The following is a 24,747-nucleotide window of genomic DNA, read 5'->3' on the forward strand; positions in this document are numbered from 1 at the left end:
AGTCACATTCATCCTTCCTCAACACATGACCAAACCATCGCAACCTGTTCCTCTTCACAGCATCAATCACAGGCTCTATTCCCATCATCTTTCGCAATTCATCATCATCATTCATTTCGCATTCGATTAACGTAGTAACGAAACTTGCTAGTTCGAATGTTGTGCGTTCTGCCGACGTCGCGTCATTTCTTTTGACGTCTCTGTGTCGGAGGCTCGAAGTGACTCGATTTGAATCGACATTTTGTCTTTGAACAAGTAAGCGTGATATTTGTGTCAGGCTCACATCATATTCGATGTTTAGCTTCACGACTGCAGCGATGCGTGAAACGAGACCTTCCCCGACCCCAGGGATAGATCCACTGGATGGAAAGGTAACGATCCTCGCTGTGACGTACACCATTGGAAGCAGCGTCAGCATCGAAGTCCTTTCCAAGGGTGTGGTGCTGACCGGGCCGCCGTGGTGCTGACCGGGCAAACGTGGTGTGGGCCTGACCGGGCTGACGTGGTGTGGTGCTGACCGGGCAAACGTGGTGTGGTGCTGACCGGGCAAACATGGTGTGGTGCTGATCGGGCCGCCGTGGTGCTGACTGGGGAAACGTGGTGTGGTGCTGACCGGGCTGACATGGTGCTGACTGGACAAACGTGGTGTGGTGCTGACCAGGCAAACATGGTGTGGTGCTGACCGGGCAAACGTGGTGTGGTGCTGACCGGGCTGCCTTGGTGCTGACCGGGCAAACGTGGTGTGGTGCTGACCGGGCCGCCTTGGTGCTGACCGGGCAAACGTGGTGTGGTGCTGACCGGGCCGCCGTGGTGCTGACCGGGCAAACGCGGTGTGGTGCTGACCGGGCTGACGTGGTGCTGACAGGGCAAACGTGGTGTGGTGCTGACCGGGCCGCCATGGTGCTGGCAAACGTGGTGTGGTGCTGACCGGACCACCGTGGTGCTGACCGGGCAAACGTGGCGTGGTGCTGACGGGGCCCCCGCAGCCGTGATGCCCCCCCACCCCCTTCCCCCCCCCCCCCTTCCCCCTTCCCCCCCCCCCCCCCCCCCAGAATTTCCATGTTTTTAACGTTTCCCAGTGTGTACCCTGGATTAGAATAGGTACACCGTATCCCTGCGTGTCATAAGAGACGACTAAGAGGGTTGGCGTCAGGAAGGGCATCCGGCCATAAAAAACATTGCCTCAAAAAGAGAACCATGACAATTACAACTACATATGGGCAGGGTACAGCCCGAAGTGGAGATCGCTTTCTGAGGTTTGGGACATGGAATGTAGGGACAATGACAGGGAGATCAGGAGAAGTGGTGGAAGTATTGGTCAGAAGAAGAGTGGACATATGTTGTGTGCAAGAGACGAGATGGAAGGGAAGTGGTGTGAGAATGGTGAAGGGTAGGCAGGGACAGAAATACAAGTTTGTGTGGCAAGGGTGCCTGGAGGGCGTGAATGGTGTTGGTGTCCTGTTTTCTGAGGAGTGTGTAGACAGTGTGGTGAGTGTGACTAGAGTGAGTGATAGGTTGATGATGGTGAAAATGATGATTGGAAAGTGCTTGGTGAACGTCATCTCGGTATATGCTCCGCAGGTTGGTCGGAGCGATGAAGAGAAGGACAAGTTCTGGTGTGTGATAGAGAAGCTGATGGAAAACGTGAAAGATGAGGAAGTTGTTGTGGTAGGAGGAGACCTAAATGGACATGTGGGAAGGAGTATGGATGGTTTTGAGGGAGTTCCTGGGGGTTACGGATATGGTGTGAGAAATGAAGAAGGTGAAAGGATTTTGGAGTTTGCTGATGGAGCTGATTTGTTGATTTGTAATACTCAGTTCCAGAAAGAGGATAATAAGCTTGTTACATACACGTCAGGTGGGTCGACGACAACCGTTGACTACCTGATGGTGCGTAGGCGAGATAGGGGGCACCTCCGGGACACAAAGGTGATCCCGGTGGAGGAGGCTGTTTCACAGCACCACTTGGTTGTCTGCGACATAAGGGTGAAAGGTGCGAGGAGAGCTCGGCGGGTGAAGTACCAACCGAGAATGAAGGTGTGGAGGTTGAAAGAGGTGACAGTAAGGGAGGCATTAAAAGAGAGGCTGAGTAGGGTAGAGGATGATGTGGTTGAGCTGAAAGTGGTTGGATGTCAATGAAAGCTCATCTGTTGGGAGCCGTTGGTGAGGTATGTGGATGGACAAAAGGACCACCGAGGCACTCGGAAACATGGTGGTGGGATGATGAAGTTGGAAAGAGGATTGACGAGAAGAGGATGAAGTTCAAGGAGTGGCAGAAGGCGAAAGGTACGGGAGCAGAAACAGCAGAGCATGAAAGTTATAAGGCAGCCAAGAAGGCTGCAAAGAAAGAGGCAGCAAAGGCGCAGGAGGCATGTAGGAAAATGTTCGGAGAACGCTTGGATTCAGAAGAGGGTCAGAGAGCAGTATTCAGGATTGCAAAGCAGATAGCGAAAGAGAGGTGTGATGTGATGGGGGTGAGTTGCTTGAAGGATGAAGTGGGACAAATCGTTGTGGACCCAGATGGAATTAAAGGAAGATGGAAAAGATATATGGAAATGCTGTTAAATACAGAGAATGAATGGGATGGCAACATAGAGAGTATCCCAGTTTTAGGACCGGCAGAGAAGATAACTGAGAAGGAAGTTGAGGAAGCGATAAAAGCAATGAAGAGTAGAAAAGCGGGAGGGCCGACGGGAGTTGTGGGAGATATGTTGAAGGCAGCAGGAAGTTGGGGTGTGAAGAGAATGACAGAGATCTGTAATCTGGTGGTGAAAGAAGGCCGCATTCCAGTGCATTGGGAACTGAGTACCCTTGTCCCTCTATACAAGGGGAAAGGTGACCCTCTGGAGTGTGGCTCGTACCGAGCGATAAAGTTATTGGAGCATGGAATGAAGGTATAGGAAAGGGTGTTGGAGAGGAGGATAAGGAAGAAAGTGAAGATCGACGAAATGCAGTTTGGATTTATGCCAAGAAGAGGAACAACAGACGTGCTTTTTATTGTGAGGCATTTGCAGGAGAAGTACATGGAGAAGAGGAAGAAGTTGTTTCTTGGGTTTGTTGATCTGGAGAAAGCATTCGATAGGGTTCCACGCAAAGTATTGACATGGGCAATGAAGAAGTTTGGAGTGGAGGAATGCTTGATCAGAGTCGTGATGGCAATGTACAAAAGAGCGCGCACAGCTGTAAGGACGAAGGACGGGAACAGTGGTGAGTTTGAGGTGAAGGTGGGAGTGCATCAGGGGTCGGTACTAATTCCACTACTATTTGTAGCTGTGATGGAGGTGCTGGCTCAGAACGTAAAGGAGGGTTTACCGTGGGAGTTGTTGTATGCAGATGATCTGGTGTTGATTGCGGAAAGTATGGATGGACTGAAGGAAAAGATGAACAAGTGGAAGGAATGTATGGAGACAAAAGGTCTGAAGGTGAATATCGGAAAGACGAAGGTGATGGCAAGCATGTGGTGAGGTGGAAAGAACTGGGAAGTGGCCCTGTGCTGTGTGCAGGAAGGGTGTCGGAGTGAACTCCATTCAATGTACAATGTGCGCTGAGTGGGTTCATCAAAAATGTAGTGGTCTGAGAGGGTCATTAACCAGTGTGGCAGCTACATTCAAATGTAAGGTGTGCACAGAGGGAGCTGCACATGGAGGAAATGTTGAGTTGGATCTTGGAGACGGCATGAAGTTGGAAGGTGTGAAAACATTTTGCTACCTCGGAGACATGCTGAATGGAGAAGGTGGATCAGACTCGGCAACGGTTGCTGGAGTGAGATGTGCATGGAAGAAGTTTCGGGAACTGAGTGGCATGCTGATGAGGAGGGGAGTGTCGTTGAAGCTGAAGGGAAAGGTGGATGCTGCATGTGTGAGAAGTGTTATGATTTATGGGAGCGAGACATGGGCAATGAACGTAGAGCAGCAACGAAGGTTGGAAAGGGTGGAAATGCGAATGGTTCGATGGATGTGCGGAGTATCGTTGAGAGAGAGGAAGACAAATGATGAATTGCGAAAAATGATGGGAACAGAGCCTGTGATTGATGTTGTGAAGAGGAACAGGTTGAGATGGTTTGGTCATGTGTTGAGGAAGGATGAAAGTGACTGGTTGAGAAGAGTGATGGAAATGAATGGAGAAGGAAGTAGAGGACGGGGAAGACCGAGAAAGACTTGGCCAAAGATGGTGGAAGAAGAAATGCGGGCCAGGGGGTTAACAAGGAGAGATGCAGAAAATAGGGGAAGATGGAGAAGATTGTCATGGGGACCGCAAGGCTAACCCCCGCTCTTGCAGGGAAAATTGCCTTAAAATGCATGTTGTTGTTGTGTTTCGCAATTCATCATTTGTCTTCCTCTCTCTCTCAACGATACTCCGCACATCCACCGAACCATTTTTTTTTTTTTTTTTTTTTTGTGTATACTGAATCGACGCTCGTGAATGTGCTAACATTTATTTCACAAACAAATCAACCATACAAACAAGGTATATAAAAAGATGGAGCGGAAGACAAGATGGGGAGAGAGGGGGAAGCACACAAACATAACATTTGAGAGCAGGGAGATGTGTGGGAGGGAGAGGGCTTGGGGGGAGGAGGCGTGGGAATGGGGGGGTGGGAGAAGTATAAAACACAAGGACACCAAGGACTTCCAGGACAGAAGTTGGAATTTCAAAAAAGTGGATTTGGGGTGAAATTAGCGGGTGTAGAAAAGATCAAGGTTTTGGATGGGGGAAGATAAGAGATGGTGGTGAACAGCTGTTTTAAAGACCTGGAGGGTGGAGTGGGATTGAAGAGAGTGAGGGAGTTTGTTCCAGAGGCAGGAGAAAAGAGGAATGAAGGAGTGAAGGTGAGCAGAGAGTCTTGATTTTGACAGTTTAACCATAAGAGGGTTGCAGGCAGATCTTGTGCGACCTGTCGGAATATTTGGGGGACAGAGCCCAGAAAGAGCTGGGGGGGGGCAAGGCCAGAGAGGAGTCGGTAGAAGACCTACTTTCCTCTTATTGCAAATGACTGCCATTCCATTTATTTGACAGGTTTCGTGACCAGAAAAGAACACTTTGTAATCATCTGATGGAAACTGCCCCAAACCAGTCAATCTAAGAAATCGTAGTAATGATAGCACACTTTAAATATTCCATATTTCATTATACTAGTACACCCACTCTGTGCAGGAGCGGCAGGAAAGGTCATGTTATTATCCTCTCTATCTTCTTTGGGGTATATAGATTACTGTATATCTGGGCTCAGGAGTGTGTTTTGCTCCCAAGATTCTTGTGGAGCGCTTGCCAAGTGGCTTAAGCAAACAAGCACTCCATTCAAAAACATTGATAAGGAAAGGCTGGCTTGGCAAGCACTAGCTAGCTGCTTGATAACTGAGAACACCCCGGTTTCCCTCCCTTTCAGTGTCATGTTAAACAGCAGTAGCGACTGTTTCAAAAGGTATCCATATGTGTTTGTGGTTTATAATATTTTTGGAGTGCACCACAAAACACCACAATAAATTATTTATAAATGTAAACACGGTGTTTGTTCTCGGACGAAAAACCCCTTGGGGATGGGGGATATTGTTCTCATTAGTTTTGTTTTGTAATAACATTAATATTATGCTTTAGTATTCAGGGCACTGCTGCTCCATACGAACTTACATGATCTTTCCTTGCTATCTCTCCAAACACCTAATTGTCTAATTTGGATGCACAAAGAGCTTCCATGACGCTAAAGAGCTATCATGATTACCCTCTGACCCTAAGTGGGTGAGGCACTGATTTGCACCTGACACCTTTCCTCTAAGCTACATTATAGGTGCGCTGCACCTCTCCCGGCATCACATCGACACTCCATGGTCCTCATGGTCCTCATTTCCCACCCCTTTCCGTGCTGGGCCGCAAACTTATTTGTGGCTGGCAGCTTCAGGATTGGAGGTTGAGTGGCGGGTCTGACCTACCCTCTCGTACATACCAGCGTGCTCACCCCATATCCGAAACAATACTACCAGAAATCATAATTCTTAACGGCAAAGATATTGCAGAACAACCTCAGTTCATATTGGTACCTTAGTACATTTTACACAATCAAAGTACCGATCCTTGGTTCAAATTGGTACCTTGATTAATTTTGCACAATGAAAGTACCGATCCTTGGTTCAAATTAGTACCTTCATTATTTTTACACTGCTTGTGGTTAATACACTAGCTGGCACGTGGTCCTCAAAGAGTTAATACACGAACTGGATAGTGAGAGCATCTTCGGCAACCTCTGGAGACATTAATAATTATCGGTTTAAGATAATCTTATTCTTAAATATTTGAAACACCCTGCAACCCATGTCAATAGAAAACAGACTTTTTGGTACACCAGCTACATTTTCTATCCAATCATACAACTTTGTTAAACAATTTGCCATGAGTAGACACTATGTTGAAAGTTTTGTGTCAATCGCTCAAGCAGTTGTGGAGAAAACGAATTGAAGAGCAAATACATGTAAAACTAAAACAAGTGCAGATACATTCAAAGTACACCACCCCCTTGCCAAATAAATAAATAACATCCCCCAGCGTGGCATTGCTGGTCCGCCTTAGGTGCCCCGCAATACCGCCATGCAGCACATCGAGACGGTATTGGGAAGGAGAGGTGTACAATAATTGATTGATTAATTGCGTAATTAAAATCAATAAATAATAATCATAAAATAATTTCTTAATCAATTGGCTAATAGCATACCTAAAAGTAGATGATAAATGTTGTTCCTGGGACAGCCCCAAATCTCCATTCACTTACATGTAAATTTTCCTCTCACCATCACTTTTCTTCATTTCCCCTTAACACCTCTATTCCTTCCCCCCTTGGTCTTATGGGCCTTTTACTCTTACTATCAATGATCATTGTTGTTTAGTAGACCACTGAAACAACGATCCTACAAATATTTGTTTATGCGTAGGAAATAATTTAATTCTCTTACCACTTCCATCACCATCTAATACCTTAACAAAGTATATGTTTGAGTTTGGTTCTTTATCAAGATATTTTAACTGAGCTAAAATAAAATGATAAATCTCCCTCAATGTTCTTGTCTGAGCGCCTCCTGTGCCACACACCATTTTTAAATTAAAGTATATATTTTCCTGACAACCATAAAAGTTTTCCATCCACTCAAAAATATTTCCATCTTTTTTACCCAACTCACCAGTATTGAAATTAATTCTCTTATTTGTTTTGTGAACTTTTTTTACCAGTTGCCTTTTCAAAAGTCTTATTTGATATTTTTCACATTCCTTATGTTTTCCATTTATATACCAAGGTTGATTACATCTCCACTCTTTAGTCTGGTTGATACTTGGTTCTATCATTTATATATTCATAAAAAAGGCGGCGGTAGGCCCTTAAAATCCCTAACCCCATTATCTTATCACTTATATATATCTTATCCCTGGTGTTGGGCTAGCGGCTAGGGTGCCGGCTTAGGATCCTAGGATCCTGGGTTCGAATCCCGGTCAATCGCCAAATTAACACCAGGGGGGTTGACTCAGCCTGTCATCCTTCCGAGGTCGGCTAATTGAGTACCAGTTCACTGGTAATTTCCCTGTTTGTCGTTAAAGGCGGCAAAAAGGGTTGGCGTCAGGAAGGGCATCCGGCCGTAAAACATTGCTTCAAAAAGGGGACCGAAAAACAACAACAACCACGGTTCCCGAAAAAGGCCAACCCCCGCTTTGCGGGGAAAAATGGCCTCTAAAGGTGGTTTTTTTTTTGTTTTTTTTTTTTATATATATCTTATCACTTATATATATCTTATCACTTATATATATCTTCTCACTTATATATATCTTATCACTTATGTATATCTTATCACTTATATATATCTTATCACTGATATATATCTTATCACTTATATATATCTTATCACTTATATATATCTTATCACTTATATATATCTTATCACTTATATATATCTTATCACTTATATATATCTTCTCACTTATATATATCTTATCACTTATATATATCTTATCACTTATATATATCTTCTCACTTATATATATCTTATCACTTATATATATCTTATCACTTATGTATATCTTATCACTTATATATATCTTATCACTTATATATATCTTATCACTTATATATATCTTATCACTTATATATCTTATCACTTATATACTTATATAACCATAAGGGAGACTATCAATTCCATTTTCTAAAATAAACCTCTTATCATCAAAAGCTCCTAATGCTTTCTTATTTATCTCTTCTGTATATAATTGATGTTTATAACTTCTTATTCCATTAATCTTTCTAAACTCTTCTTTCTTTGTTGTTAAACAGTTATAATAATCCTTAAAGTTTATTGTTTCTTTAATAACATTTTTCTTTACACCTTTTAACTTCTTATCAGTCTTTTCAACGTTATTCACAATGTATTTATAAGCATAAGCCTTTGACCTCAATCCCACAAATTCACTCATAACATATCCTCCTAATTCATCCTTGAACTTTCCAATCACCTTTTTATTTTTAGAAGAGAACAACTCACTCTCTGGACTGTAATTACTTGTATCATAGATATTAATGTCCTCTTTCATGTCTGAATAAACATCATCAGTATTAATTTTCAAAATAAAACTATCTGTATCCATATAAAGTAGATTAACATCATTTTGATATTTCTTCCTCAAGTTATTATAAAAGTAATCATACATTAATGACTTTGATAAATCAAGAATTGATGTTCCAATATAAATAGGTTTGTCCATTTCAATACTCTCTTTAATCAAATGGATCGCACAAAAGTTCTCAGTGAAGACCTCAGCTCGAGTAAAACTCGGTCTATTAATTAATTTTGATGCTTGTTCCCAGGATGTTGCTAGTCTGATATTTTGTCTTTTCCTCACGTTCTCCATGGTCTTACCAAAGACCGCATTATTCATCAACTAGCAGAAGTACCCGGCATTGCCGGGCGGGGGAGGGGAGGGGAGGGGGAAGAGGAGGGGAGGGGAACGGGGGGGAGGGGAGGAGAGGGGGGGGAGGGGAGGAGAGGGGGGAGGGGAGAAGAGGGGGAGGGGGTAGGGGAGAAGAGGGGGGAGGGGAGAAGAGGGGGAGGAAGTACCCGGCATTCCGTGTATAAACGTGAGGGAGAAGAGGAGGGAGGGGAGAAGAGGGGGGGGAAGTACCCGGCATTCCGTGTATAAACGTGAGGGAGAAGAGGGGGGAGGGGGAGGGGAGGAGAGGGGGGGGAGGGGGAGGGGGAGGGATGGGAGAGGAGAGGGGTGGGAGGGGGAGGTGGGTAGGGGGAGGGGGAGGGGAGGGGGCAATGGGGAGGGGGAAAAGGGAGGGGGAGGGGGAAAAGGGAGGGAACTGCTAATTCCCTGTGTGTCGCAAGAGGCGACTAACAGGGTTGGTGGCAGGAAGAGCATCCGGCCATAAAACTTTGCTTCAAAAAGGGGACCACGGTCCCCGAAAAAGGCCAACCCCCACCCTGCGGGGAAAAATAGCCTCTAAAGGTGGTTCTCGCCATAATTCTAGGCAGGCCTGTGCAGCATTTGTATACATGACCCCAAGCATGCTGGGATGTTTTGCTCAATTATCACATCAGCCACACCTGTGTGGAAGCCATTGCTTGGTGTCCCTCATTTCCTAGGGTGCTTTTTTTTTTTTTTTTTTTTTTTTTTTTTTGTCTGTCAATTCCACTACCTGTATTTGATTGATCAATCTGTGCTATTTTCATCCTTCTTCTTTTGTTAGTGCTCATTTTTATCCAAACAAGTTCTACTTTGCTTGGAGCAACTATCAATCTGTTATTTCCTAATCATGGCTGAAGATTCAGGAATGTCATGCTTCAATATTCAAGGGAATATTTATCGTTGAGGAATGCCACTCTTGGATTTAACATTTTTATCAGACCATTCTTTTATCAAAAATTGCTTTTTCCATTGAACGTATTTTAATACAATTGTATCGTTTCATGGAGCAAATTTATATTTTGACGCAATTTGGTAATAATCATTTTTGGGCTTTTTGTGACAAACTGAAGAACAGTCTGTGCGACCGATGTCATGTGACCATGCCCCCGCATCACAGTGGGCTGAGAGGGTGAAATATTGGAAATATCTCAATATCTTGGGTTAAAATAATCCCCTGATAGTGGTTGAGGGCTCGTTAGAAGCGTATTACTAAGCTTATTACAACGAGAAAAAATTTGTTTTTAAATTTTGATTTTGAGGGGTCTGGGCCCAAATTACCATATTTGGGCATTTCGGGCTCAAAACACATTTTTGGGTATATCTTGGCTTAAAAGAATCCCCTGATAGTGGTTGAGGGCTCGTTAGAAGCGTATTACTAAGCTTATTACAACGAGAAAAAATTTGTTTTTAAATTTTGATTTTTGAGGGGTCTGGGCCCAAATTACCATATTTGGGCATTTCGGGCTCAAAACACATTTTCGGGTATATCTTGGCTTAAAAGAATCCCCTGATAGTGGTTGAGGGCTCGTTAGAAGCGTAGAACCCTAGAACCCTAGAACCCTAGAACTTGATTCAAACTCAAATTATTCAAGAAAATGTTAAAATGGAAATAGACGCCCCGGAAACGGCTTGCAATAGATTTTCGAAAATTGACTTTTGTGTGAAATTCATTTTTTCTAATTGCCACAAGTCAGATTTCACAATATATGCATTTTCTAAGGCACTGAGACCTATATTTTCAGAAAATATACACTGGAGTAAATCTGGCTTGTGGCATTTTGAAATTTTTACAGATATGCGGCAAATTTTGGGTGGAAAAAACATCGATTTTATGGGTAAATAATCAAAAATCGGCAAAAAATTTGACCGAAAACCTCAAATTTTTGGCACTTGAAGGCTGTACAGCCTAATATTTGATTAGATTCAGTGAACTTGGTACATTTATGGTTTAGTATGAAAGAATTAGGTTTAATGGGCATAATTTTGTCATTTTCTTAGCCTTTGACAGATTTATTGGCAAAATACAGTTTCCGCGAAACCATTGAGCTAAGGTTATCGCAAAATTGAAATATTGCCGATCTTCTAACGTTCACCATTTTTCTTGGAGTTGAGCTTTTGACTTACTTTTTTTTTTGTTAAACTGGATTTTTTTTCTCGTTTCTGAAGCACTCAGAGCCATTGATGCCTGATAAGAGTCCATTTTTGGTAATTTCCAGGCTCCAGCCCACTGTGCGCATGTGTCGAAGAATCTCCAACTTGTGACACTATCGTGATAACTTTAGACATATAGAGCTGATCTGCCATTGGACATTATGCTTGTGCAGCTCAAGGAGAATAGATTAAACTGCATCGTGTAAAGTCTGTTGAACTGCTTCGTGCTTTTGTTTGCAGAACTGCCAAATAAATCGAATAAATATTAACTATATGGTTTAAAGCAGGACTGCTGAGACTCCGTTTGTGGTTTCAATCACTGTCAACGATCCATGTATATTAGAAATAAACTTGTTTTGAGTGCCGCCCTTGTACGAGTAATCCCCTGATGATCACCTTACCGCAGGACCCCCAAGGCCGACACGTAAAGACCCATGAAGTGTCTTTACGTGACAAAGAGTTCAACAAGGGCCCTTGGAAACAAGACAACGTGGAAAGTGAAGCATGCATGGTTATTGCAGGTAAATAATGCCAACAACAGCATTCAGGACCACCATTTCATTGTTCTTTGCTTCTAATTCAAACTTGATACAGATATGTATAATGATGTAAAGATTAACTGATTAGATTTTTGGGTCCCGAGGTCAAAGGCAAAGGTCATGTCAGGTAAAAATGTGATAACATGCGACCAGCTGAAGGGATTTAAATTCTAACTTGGTACAGGTATGCATGATGATGTAATCATGAACTGATTAAATTTTGTGGTCAAAGGTCAGAGGTCATGTCAGGTAAAAATGTGATAACTTGAGAACAGCTGAATGGATTTAAATCAAACTTGGTACAAGTATTATAATGATGTAATAATGTGGGCGTAGGCATATTGGTCGACGTCGTGACGTCAAAGAGTGTTGTTCTAGTTGTAACTTGATATGGTTTACCAATTTTTAAGGAAAGATTGCTAATTTTGGCATCTTCAATTTTTTGTTCTGTTTAATAGACATTCACAATTATTACAACTCAATTGATAACAATTGAAGGAAGTGAAGTGGAGTGTGCCGGGAGGATAGGAGTGGGAGGTGGCGGGAGTGCTCAGGAGATGTTCTGAGTGAAGAAGCATGCCATACAAAAAATGAGATCATGACCACCATGCATTTCTGTGTTCAAATGTTAGGTTTATCAGATAACATGGTTGGGGGATCATTTTATCATCAAAATATTTTGGGAGAGGATTTGCAACCCTGCCATAGTAAACCTTTGATCTATATTCGCTTTTAGCCAAAAGGCTAAATTATATTTATGAAGCTCGAATGTGGCCCTGCAAAATGGGATCCTTGACTTGCTGCATATTAATCTGCAATAGGCCTTAATTGAGGAAATTCCTTATTCTAAACTATCATTGGTAGATTGTCTTACACATGGCGTGCGGTCCATCCAACGACTGTTTATTAATCTGGAAAATGTTTTGTTGTGTGCAGTACCCCAGCCCCTGGGCGGTGCCCTGATTATTGGGCAGGAATCCATTACCTATCACAATGGTGACAAGTATTTAGCCATTGCACCACCTGTAATAAAGGCAAGTTTTTTTTTTTTCTTTTTTTTTCTTTTTGGGTTTGAGAAGGCAATAGAAGAAAGGATGGAGGTCTAACCTTGTGACATCATTTGCTGTCTTTAGCAGTTTGACAATAAAGGCTATTTGATATGGCTCAATTGAACTAATTCTGTTGATTCAACAAATAAACTACAGTAAAAAAAACTTTAGGGCTTCATCAACTATGAGGCCATTACCAAACGTATGTGTTTTGAAGATTGTACATCATTTAGTAAGCTTCATCAAATCGGCAGAACATGTAGAAAAGTGCATTGATGCAATTAAATTGGTTTTATGGGTTTAATCAAAATTTCCGTTTACATGAAGATGGATTTGTGTTTCCGACCTGCAGCAAAGCATGGTCGTGTGTCAGAATCGCGTGGACGGCAACGGGTCTCGCTACCTGCTCGGGGATATGGAGGGTCGTCTATTCATGTTGCTGCTGGAGAAAGAGGAGCTTATGGATGGTTCAATGGCTGTTAAAGACTTGCGTGTGGAACTTCTGGGAGAGGTATATGTATGTTGAAATAAGGTGTCAAAAAACTAATCTTAACCTAATAAAACGTTTATGCAGTTACCCATTTACCCTGAGATGCTAACTGCATTTCTTCTTGGAATTTTTTCAAGGAACTCTGAAAATGATTTTTTTTCCTCACTAATGTCCTGCCAGAATTAAATTAAAACTGCTGATTGTAAACAAACTTTATTAAACAAACAAACAAATGGACTGCATGCTATATTAGTATATGGTAGTATGCCCTTTAGGATCATACATAGTATCAAAGTACCTGTGAAACATGCGTTGAACCTGTGAAAGTATCAAATTGATGATGTTCTTGTATGATCGCCTGATCCAGATCTTGCCAAATGTGGAGCTGTGAAAAAGCTGGCATCTGCCAAGTACAGTAACACACAAGAATAGCAACAAAATATACTCCACATTTGGTAAAATATGGTTCAGGCTGTCATACAGTATATCATCGATTTGATGCCTTCACAGGTTCAAGTACCGTATGACGCCCAAGGACATGCTACTAGATACTAATATGTGGAGTCCCTTTAATTGTTTGCATAATAGTTTGTTAAAAACATTACATTTGGGTGTAAGGGGTGTTCATTTTATTACCTCTGCCACCAAAGGTGGATAGAGGTTATGTTTTCAACCCTGTCTGTTTGTCTGTCCGTTTGTCTGTGAACAAAATATCTCATAAAGTTGTGGACGAATTCGGATGAAATTTGGCAGAGATGTAGCATATGTGACAAGGACGGAATGATTAGATTTTGGTGAAGATCCGGATTCGGATCTGGCTACTAGAATTGTTTAAGTGATTCTTCACCATTGGGAGATCGGGCCAAAAACGATACATAGCAGGATATCTCAAAAAGTTATGGTTGGATTTGGACGAAACTTGTTGGACAGGTTGTGTGTGTGACAAGGAAGAAACGATTCAATTTTGGTGAAGATCCGGATCCGGATCCAGCTAGTATAATTTTTTAAGTAATTCTTCACCATCGAGTGATATGGCCAACCAGGCGGAGGTATGCTCTCTACTGAGTGCCGTTATAGTTCTGGTTGTGATTGGTGGCATAAAATGCTGTACATTCCATTTCAATAATAATGTATTATTGTTAATCCATTTGCTTCATTCTCTGTCTCAGTATTCAGTGTGCTTCTGAGTGATTATAACTGAATGATTTAGCCGAATATTTATATTCATGCTTTGTTCATCTTGCATGTTAAATGATAGGAAACGCACACCACGGTACTGCGGTTTTATTATAAATGTGACGTGCCAGTGCACAGACTTTCTTTGAATACACAATCTAGGCTTGAGCAAGAGTGAGACGATTGCTGCTACAGGTGTGTGTGGATCTTCTTCTTTTCTCTCCAATTACTTAAATATGACTTGTCACAAACACCTTGTCCTGACAGTGTGTGTAAAGGTCAGTATGGAAAGTGAAATGAATATGCGGTAGAGTTTTGTTTTCGTGAACATATAACCTGCATAGACTCATCATTGTATTGAATATCTTTTGTATTCGGACTTCTCCCTCTGAGCACCCTCCATCACCTTCAAATAATGGGTTTCCTTCATTTTGCGATGCTCGAGATTTGATATACTGCAATGCTATTTCTCATGACACGCCACTAACCAGGACAGGTCTTTCTGGGCATGAGTACACAGCTCAAGATAAAAGCACCTCATACTCAGTGACATGTTCTTATGCCATTTCTTAAATTTGGTCAGTAATCTGCGGCTTTGCCAGCACTACATATAGAAAAGCAAAATACAGTTCTGTAGAAATATGCTACGCACAGTACTACTGTCATAAGCTTTTCTGATTTATTTTATAACTAGCAAAGCACCATATATTCTGAAGCAAAACAGGTTCAAAATTGTCATCTAATGAATCCGTTTGATGGGACGAACCAAGGCAAGCAGCAAGGATAAGTGTTCTATGGATGTTTCAAATTTGATTGGAGAAGTCTTTTCCTGTGCCAGGGGATTTCTGAAAAATATAATAAATGCTCACCCTCTTTTTCAGGAAGAGATGGTGAGCATCTATTATTATCGTTTCAAGAAAAGGAAGGAGGTTAAAAGCAGAATTGAGAAGGTTATTAGGTGGGGGAAGTGGAGCGGAAACGTCACAGCAGAGTACAAGTAGAGTGTGAGGGCCAGATATGAGCAACTTGGTGAAGAAGCGGAAGGTTTGGAGAAGGAATGGAAGAAGTTTGGAGAAGCATTTAGTGGAATTGCAGAAGTGTTGTATGGAAGGATGTCAGGAAATGGTGCATCGTTGAGGGATAGAAACCAGATATGGTGGATGGTGGAAGTAGAGAATGCAGTTGGTGAAAACGGGGTTTGGAAGAGATAGAGTTGATCAAGGATAGAGGAAGGCAGCCGGTGCAGGTTGTTGCACATGTATGGGCAGAAAAAGAAGGCAGCAATGAGAGCTGTGGATAAATAAGGTGAGGAATGACATGGATGATGTGTGCAACCAGTTGGAAGACGATGTTGGGAGGAAGATGATCTATAAATTGGCTTGTGACAGGGATGAAGAGAGCAAAGACGTGAAGGGGGGAGGGGCAGGTGGGGATTAAGGATAGTGGGGCTAGTGACAGAGTGGGGCTAGCTAGTGACAGAGGCTAGTGACAGAGAGGGGCGCAGTATTGAAGATGTGGAAAGGATATTTCAAACAGCTGCTGAACTGGGAAGGAAGCAACGGCAAGCTGGAGCTACCGATTTATGTGGAGGGGAAAGTGGAGTTGGTGGAGATCACGGAAGAGAAAGTGCAGATTGCATTGAAGAGGATGAAAAAGGGAAGGGCACCAGGCATGATGAGGTGTATACAGAGATGATAATTTCAGTGGGAAAAGTCGGAGTCAGGTGGACGAAGAGGTTGTTGAATGCATGTATGAGAGATGGGTCAATTCTGGAGTAGCGGAGGGCAGGGTTAATTGTGCCGATATAGAAGGGGGAGGGGGATGTTCGAGATCCGGGGATGTACAGGGGCATTACACTCCTTCGTCATGTCATGAACGTGCTGGAGAGGATTCTCGATGGGAAGATAAGAAAGTGTGGAGAAGGAGATTGGAGAAGAGCAATGAGCTTTAGAAAGGGTTGTGGAATGACATATGTGATGCTTGCCCTGAGACAGCTGGTGGAGAAGAGGTTGGAGGAGCAAGGTGAAATGGCATTCCACAGATCCACAGATTTGTGGATCTGGAGAAGGCCTATTACACTGTACTGAGAGAGATGTTGATGGTGACACTGAGTCGGATGGGAGTGCCGGAGGCAGAAGTTAGATTGGTAGAAGGGATGTACAAGGGAACGAAGGGAAGAGTTTTGGTTGGTCCTCAGATGTCGGAGGAGGTCATTGTGAACATCGGTTTGAGGCAGGGAAGCGTTTTCAGTCCACTCCTGTTTATCATGGTGATGGAGCTGGTAAGGAGGAAGCTAAACATGAAAGATACTGTTATGGTCGGCGGAGTGGAATCTCACTCCCGGCACCAACTGTGTTACGGTGCTCGGACAGGAATCCCGCTCCCGGCACCGATGTGTTATGGTCCGGGATTTGGGTTTACTTGAGGGGGTTAACCTCCATTCCCTCCCAAACTTACCAGACTTGCGGCTGCCGCGCACGAATAACTTCATACTTAGCAGGTTGCGAATCAGCAACTACGAAAGCCGATTGGTGTGTCACGCGATAGCTTACCTGTACCACGTGACTGTTTCAATTGGGGAACGTGTACCGTACATACCCACCGGCGGTTTCCGTTGTTCCTCGATGGAAATTTAGACGGCCGAGCGAAAACAGTTGGTAATCGCCAGAGGGATGCTAATGCCGTTACGGTCGGTGTGAACCTGGATATGAACAATGGTGGGTCAATGGAGAAAAATAGTGTTGAGGTTTTGCGAATAAAGGATGACCCCCCTCGTCGGTAGTTGCACCACAACATGTAGCCTCGCTTTAGTTCAGTTATTTCTTATTAAATGTAAGCGTAGTCTCCTTTCCTGTGTTAGTATGCGTTGAGCAGGCCAGTGAGTTAGGTGTTCTTTGGGCAAGAATGCCACGTGCTGGGCCTGGAACAAGTCTGACAGGCCGAAGGGAGGAGCTGCAGGGGAGTGGCCGGTAAGCGGCGAGCAGCCAATCGGAGCTCAAGGGGAGTGGCTCACAACGGCAGCCAGAGGTGGGGCTTGGAACATTCGGGTAAGACTGGGGAGGGGCCATATAAGACCCTGCCCTGGGCCCCCCGGGCAAGTCGCCCAGCCCCTCAGTCTACGAGTGCAGCAGTGACCAAGTCCCAGTGAGAAAGAGACGTTGTAGTCACGAGTGAAGTCAGGCGGTTGCTTGTCATAGCCCTCTCTGTGCACGAACTCTCCCTGTGCCCTGCGCTCTGCGGCTGTGGTAATCGCGCTTGTGAAGACGATCCATCCCGGGGCCACCTACGCTGACGACCTTCCTACCTGCGCTCTCAGCACATGTGCCGCGAACATCCGAGGGCCACGCCCGGCGAGCTGTCCGGAGTGACCGCCGCGTTTGGAGCGCGAACTTGTCCTTCCTTCTTTTCCCTGCGTGAGTGAGTGGGCCCTTGTCCGGGGATTAAGTAAGATTGACTAAGTGCCTGCTCTGTGTCTCTTCGCCCTGTATAATTGTAAATAAACCTGTGTTCTTCCTTCCATTTGATCGTTCCCGTCATTTCCATCCATTGGCCTAGCACTGTACGAATAAGACCGCTCAATCGGGTTCAATAAAAGTAACGGCACAAGTCAAGTGACACGCAAACCGCTCGGCCTATCCGATTAGCGTGGCTTGTGTGAGGTCCAGTCCCCGTTCTCGTGGCGGCGTGGGTACCGAAGGTACGTGTGGATTCGACCCGATACCCTTCCGCACGCCCGCTACGGGAGTGGCGACTCGGCCTCGTGGACTCGAAGCTCGAAGGGGGAAAAGGGGTGTAACCCCCCCTCTACGTCGACGGGCTCGAGAGATCCGCAACAATACTTTCACGGACAGAGAGAAAAGGAAAACATTTAACGATTTGATTTATTGCAAATATTTATAATATATTTATTTCAATAGCCAATAAAAAGCGACGAGAAGCGGAAACGTAGCTTATTCTACGCCTTATGACGATTACTACGGATAAACACCACATGGGCCCAGCACACCTTCACGGGGAGGGGAGGGGAACGAACAAAGGAATGTAGGAAACCTGATAGCACAAAGACTACGATGCTCCGGATACCTCCCAGCACGGCAGAGTGAAGTCGATTATCGGCACGGACTTGGGCAGGTAAGGTCGTGCGCACGTGCACCAAGAGAGAGAGTCCGGCAGCCAGCTGAGAACAATGAACACGTGCAAAACGATCAAGTTCAAGGCCTCTTTGTCGTGTCCACGTGCAGTGAGAGTCAGGCCCATAGTGGAATAATGCAGGTGGATAGGCCTGCGAGAGGGAGACCAGCCAAGAGCACAAATGTCCACGTGCTCAGTGGGGTGAGAGAGAGCGCTCAGAGAGAGACTCAATACAGGCACGTGTTAGGTCCACAATGTCCAAGAACCAAGAGCCAGCACAACTGCGACCGCTTGTGACCAAGAGCTTGGACCAAGAGAGTCAATGAACCGTCACCGCTTGTCATGCCAGCCACGAACCAAGAGAGAGAATCAATCTCGTCAAAGTCCCTTTGTTCACCCTCCAAGGGGGGGGGGGGGGGGGAAATCTTGGAGGTCTCCTGGCTGCTGATTGGTGGAGCCCGTTACTCCGCCCACGAGCTCCCCCACAGTAACTTTCATCCTGATTGGTGGGTTTCTGAACCTGGAGACCATGGTGTCCCTTGGAGCCTGGTGCATTGCCTGGTAACTTATCCCTTATAAGTGGAGGACCTATCTTTCCTTTCCCCAATTCATGAAGACATACTAACCTGAAATAAGGGGAAGGGGCTAAGATAATGGTCTGTGTGTGTGACGAGGAAGAATTGAAGAATGTTTCGACATGATATAAATTCTATATTGTGATTTTCCTGTCTACTCTACAAAATGTAGAGATACAAAACGTAAACTGTTAACCAGGCGGAGGTGTGCGCTCTACTGAGTGCCGTTCTAGTTATTTGTTGTACTTGGACTCAGTTGCTCTCCAAAAAATATTTTGCGACTAAAATGTCTTGATTCTTAAAAAAAAAAATCTGCATAATTTTAAGGATTGCTCTTGTGTTCACACCAATCAGTAGTAACTTATCCGTACTAATACCCAATAATTTTTTTCTTCTGAATAAAGTTTTAGTGTTCGTTGAAAATATTTAATGTGGGCCAGGTAGCAGGTACCGAACTAGTTGGCATCATGAGAAGGTAATAAACAGACAGTGCCGTCGGATTGTGAATTTTCACACATTTCCCCTGGGTATTGAGTTACGCTGGATCACTTCCTCTGCACTCCAAAAGCATGATCTTGAATGGATTAGCTTCTCCAAAGTTTTGACGCACTAACACATTCACACTTTGGCACTCAAAACTTCAGATTTACTCCTGACTAATCCTTCAGTGTGAACACACCTTCAGTTATTTGTCGTACTTTTTGTGACCCTTCCACAAAAAAACAACTAATGTTATTGCATCGTGCATTTGCATTACGTCACAGCACAATGGCCGTTTTGTCATGAGACCTCACACATGCATCTAATCTCTTGCTGTGAAAAGTGTAGATTTGCAAAATGGCTTAGATTGAGGGGGGTTTGTCTTAAATGAGAAAGTGAGAGTGGGAAGGAGTGGTGTGGTAAAAACATTATGTTTGGCTAATTATGTTCCTTCAACTTTTGTTGGAAAATCGAGATGGGCAGCAAATCATATTCCAAAACAAGGCCTTTTGAGCATGCCTGAATGCCAAGAAACCCGTGCACAACATAAGTTCAAGTAATATCCTACACGTGAAGTGAAAAGCAGAGTTAAGCAATTGGTTCACTTTGTCTGTCTACATATGTCAATCTGTGATCAACAGACTACTTCTTTTCAGTTGAATGTTGGATTTTTAACATTGTAGAACTTGAATCAGAACACGACTCTGGGGTTTAGCAGTACTTTGGCTCTGAAATTGGCAAATTGTATGTAATCTCACCCTGATTGCGGGTGTGCACAGAGGAATAAGGAAATTCTTTTTAGTCTGCCTGTTTGGCAGTCAAACAATTTTTTTTTTTTCTGTGTACAAGATCCAGTTCACTGGTAATTCCCTGTTTGTCGTAAAAGGCGACAAAAAGGGTTGGCGTCAGCAAGGGCATACGGCCGTAAAACATTGCTTCAAAAAGGGGACCAAAAAACAACAACAACCATGGTTCCCGAAAAAGGCCAACCCCCGCTTTGCGGGGAAAAATGGCCTCTAAAGGTGTTTTTTTTTCTTTTTCTGTGTACAAGATCGAGGCTCGTGTAAGAGCTAACATTAATGACCAAAAAAACCAAACGGACACATAAGACAAAACAAAGGGAGCGGGAGGCAATATGGGGAGAGAGGGGGAAGCACACAAGTACAACATTTGAGAGCAGGCACATTGGGAGATCTGTGGGAGGTAGAGGGCTTGGGGGGAGGAGGCATGGGAAGGGGTGTGGGGGTGGGAGAGGTACAAAAAAAACACATGGACACTGCTAGGGCTTCCAGGAAAGAAGTCGGTATTTCAGAAAAGTGGATCTGGGGTGAATTAATAGGGGTAGAAAAGATCAAGGTTTTGGATGGGGGAAGATAAGAAATGGTGGTGAACAGCTGTTTTAAAGACCTGGAGGGATGAGTGGGATTGAAAAGAGTGACGGAGTTTGTTCCAGAGGCAGGAGAAAAGAGGAATGAAAGAGTGATGGTCAAGAGGAGACCCCCAATGACCCTATCCACAAAGCACGTGTGGTCGCCCAATGGTTTGATGAGCATGTCTGTGCTCTGTCCCCCAAATATTCCTTCAACGCACAAGATCTGCCAAAAACCCTCTTTGGTGAAACTGCCAAAATCAAGACTCTCTGCTCACCTTCACTCTTACATTTCTCTTTTCTCCCGCCTCTGGAAGAACCCCCAACACTCTCTTCGATCCCACTCTTCCTTCCCTCCAGGTCTTAAAAACAGCTGTTCACCACCATCTCTGATCTTCCCCCATCCCAAACCTTGATCCTTTCTACCCCCGTTGATACACCTTTTTTAAAGTCCGTTTTTCTTTCCTGAAACTCGTAGTGGTGTCCATTTGTTTTATACCACGCACCCTACCCACTCCCCCAGCCCTCTCCCTTCCACAGATCTACTGACCTCCCATGTCTTTACTGCTGTTGTGCTTGTGTACTTCCCTCTCTCTCCCCCTCTTGTCTCCTGCTCCCTTTATTATATGTTTTATGTGTGTTTCTGGTTATGTTTTTATATGTTTTATGTGTTAACTCTTACACGAGCATCGACTTTGTATATAAAAAAAGCATTCCTGTCCTCTCACCAACTACATTTTCTCTAAAAAAAAATTAAATCTCAGAAATAAATACATTTTGCTTGACCAAATGGTCCTGCATTGTTGACGTGTTAATATTCATGATTAAAATCTTGCAGTGTGGTAAAACAATTGGGATAAGCTAAGGTTAACAAGTAAATGAGGCTTGAATCCTGGGAGATGCTTCTTGATTGCTTGTGCTAATCCAAACATCATTTCTCCATAATAGACATCTATTGCTGAGTGTATCACCTATTTGGACAACGGCGTAGTATTTATCGGCTCACGGCTTGGCGACTCGCAGCTTGTTAAGGTGAGGTCGCTCAGTTGATTGATTCTTGATTTTTTTTGTATGTTCACAATACCACTGTGTTTGCAGGTTTCACTTTGGATGAAGCACTTGTTTTCATTTCTGTTTCCTGTACCTCGTCTTGATCAATACATGAAAAAATGGGAATTAATATAAATAGTGTTAAATACAGTTGCATTAATTTACACTTTTTCTAAAAGTTAATACAGCTTGTTAAGTCCGTTTTTCTTTCTGGATTTCCCGATTGTGGATTGATGACACTTTTTAAGGAACTTCAAGGAAATTTTTTTAAGGAAAGAATGGTGTTGTGACGGACACTTCATTTCAAGGCTCCTAATCCATATCTTCCTGTACCAATCATATACCTCTTCAATGAAAGCATTTCTACCGTATTTGAAATTTCCTGTGCTATGCCAAGATTAAGAAATGCCTAGCTCCTCTTTACTCCATCACTACTGGTCCTGGCAGCATCAGTTCCTGTTTACACAGAAAATACACATACACAGAAACTGTTTACCTGCTTTGTAATGTCGTAGTAGTGTCAATTTGACTTGGATTCAAATCTTCCTCCACCACACACCTCCTTTGCCTCCTCTTCTCCTACCCAGGTCATTTTCAATGGCCGCCTGCATGCATCATGGAATTTTGCTAACATTTCCCCAAATTGTAAAAATGGTGCTAAATGTGACCCTCTTAAACATAAACTAATCACCCTTCTCTCCATAATAATTAAGCAAAGCAATATAATCTACAAGTATAATAATTGTAGTTGATCTCTGACCATCAGTTTGGTTTCTGCTCAGACAAATCCACCTTGGATATCCTGCTGCTTTATCTTATCAGAAATGGATGGATGCCATCAATCTCAAACAAGTGGTCATGTTCACCTCACTGGACATCTTGTCAATTGGAGTCTGTCTGACAACCTGTCTTGCTTTCCAAACTGTCAGCTAATACTATCTAGGGTTTCCTCCGAATCTGGCTTTCAGATTTCCTGTGTGCTCGTAAGCAGTGCATTGTTTTGGATGTTCACATGTTATATTTTTAGAGGCCTGTGTCCCTTAAGGTAGTATTCTAGGATCACTTCTGTTCTTGATATTGAATAGTTGTTTGTCTTCATCACTGCAAAATCCTTTAAAATGACTCCAATCTGTGTAGGGTAGTGATGCAAATTCCCAACCAGGCAGGCTGTGGCAGCGTCCCATCTCTGCCAATCCAGATAAAATTAGCAACTTGTCATCTCCCTGGAGCATGCGTGTTGGGGCAAAACAGGTCCAAATTCTCACTTTGTCCATCCACAAGGACAGGCAAGCAAATTCCACAATTTATTTCTGCAGTCAGCATTTGGGAGAGACGCAGTCGCTGGAGCTCCTGGATTTTACTAACAGGTAAAACCTGTGTTAGGAATTTCATATCTTGAAGCTGACCTCCAATGGCAGCTATCAATTCCGAATCTTCCACGCAGCTAAGTCCTTCCTCTGCCATCCAAAATTATCACCATGAAGAAAACCCTCATCTGGGATGTTGTGGAATGTGGTTCCCCATTGCAAACTTTTCCCATCTTGTCACACTTGAGGCCCTGATAGATAATGTCCTCCATGTCATTGGAATCTCGCAGTAGGAAACTGAATGTCAGGATCTGATTATTGGTCACCTCAGGCAGGTTGGTGACATTGCAGTTTTTAGCGGCTCTCGTTTAGTCCAGATCTTCCTGCTCTCGCTCCTCTCTGCCCAGCGCTTTCCCCTACAGGTCACATGCATTCTGCCAGAATCGCTTTCCTTGATATCCTCCCACGGCTAAACTCAACATTCCCATCCATGATTCAATATCGTTCTTTCCTCGCCTGTGGAACTATCTTTCTGAGACTTTGATCGGGCACTCTTCCCTACGGGCGGGATTTCAAATCTTCTGTCCACCGGCATTTGCCCGGCTGAGGTTTACTACACCCATTGAGACCTCGGTCTCATCTTTCTACAATTTGCACTCCTTCTGCTGTGGTGCATCCTTTTGTTGTTGTCACAGTTTCACCTTTGCCACTTTACTTATTCTCTTCAATGAGTCTCAATATCTGTATTAAATGCAATTTAAACAAATTAATCAGAAGGCTCTCTCTCTCTGTCAAAGCTAATTTTGGTAACCCATGAGTGATGAACATTTGGTAATGCCATCAAATGTTCATGTATTCTGTTCCATGCTCTGTTTGCCTCTCTTCCAATCACCTATGATTTCCAGCTGAATGAGGACAGCAATGAGCAGGGCTCATATGTCACGCCAATGGAGACATTTACCAACCTGGGCCCGATTGTGGACATGTGCGTGGTGGATCTTGAACGCCAAGGTCAGGGCCAGGTTAGTGATACATCTGGGCAACCTTTAGAACAGGCAAAGGTTTGCAAAGAAGCGCATTTTAAATGGCAGTACTTTTAGTCTTTTAATTTAAATTTTTGTCTTTAAAATTTGAATCACTATCAAATCTTTTCCATCATCACTTATCCTTTTGCCTAATTGTAGGAAATTATCTTGGAGCTACACAATGGAATTCACTATTTTCTGACCTTTGTCACATTATTTAGTTGGTCACTTGCTCTGGAGCCTTCAAAGAGGGGTCGTTGCGTATAATTCGAAATGGCATTGGCATCCATGAGCATGCCAGTATTGACTTGCCTGGGATCAAAGGTACCACAAAACATACTGCAATCTGGATACATTTTCCATTCCATTGTTACTTGCACACAAAAATACTTCAGCTGCTGAAAATGCTGAGCTTGTGCACTTCCCCTTCGAGGGTTGTCTTTGTTGATGTCTCTCCTTCCCTTA

General features: G+C 43.6%; 1 protein-coding gene across 1 annotated transcript in view; it reads left to right on the forward strand.

The window, feature by feature from the left end:
* The window catches only part of DDB1 (damage specific DNA binding protein 1), a gene marked incomplete at its 3' end in the record, with an annotated part of 66,304 nt that overhangs the window by 21,581 nt on the left and 19,976 nt on the right, over positions 1-24,747 (forward strand). Inside the window, 6 exon segments of the mRNA XM_078769260.1 lie at positions 11,498-11,612; positions 12,567-12,664; positions 13,032-13,190; positions 21,849-21,932; positions 24,163-24,279; positions 24,504-24,606. Coding sequence (XP_078625386.1) covers positions 11,498-11,612; positions 12,567-12,664; positions 13,032-13,190; positions 21,849-21,932; positions 24,163-24,279; positions 24,504-24,606 — 676 coding nt within the window.

This window comes from Myxine glutinosa, unplaced genomic scaffold (genome assembly GCF_964187855.1).
Source record: "Myxine glutinosa unplaced genomic scaffold, kmMyxGlut1.1 SCAFFOLD_1835, whole genome shotgun sequence".
Lineage (NCBI taxonomy): Eukaryota > Metazoa > Chordata > Myxini > Myxiniformes > Myxinidae > Myxine > Myxine glutinosa.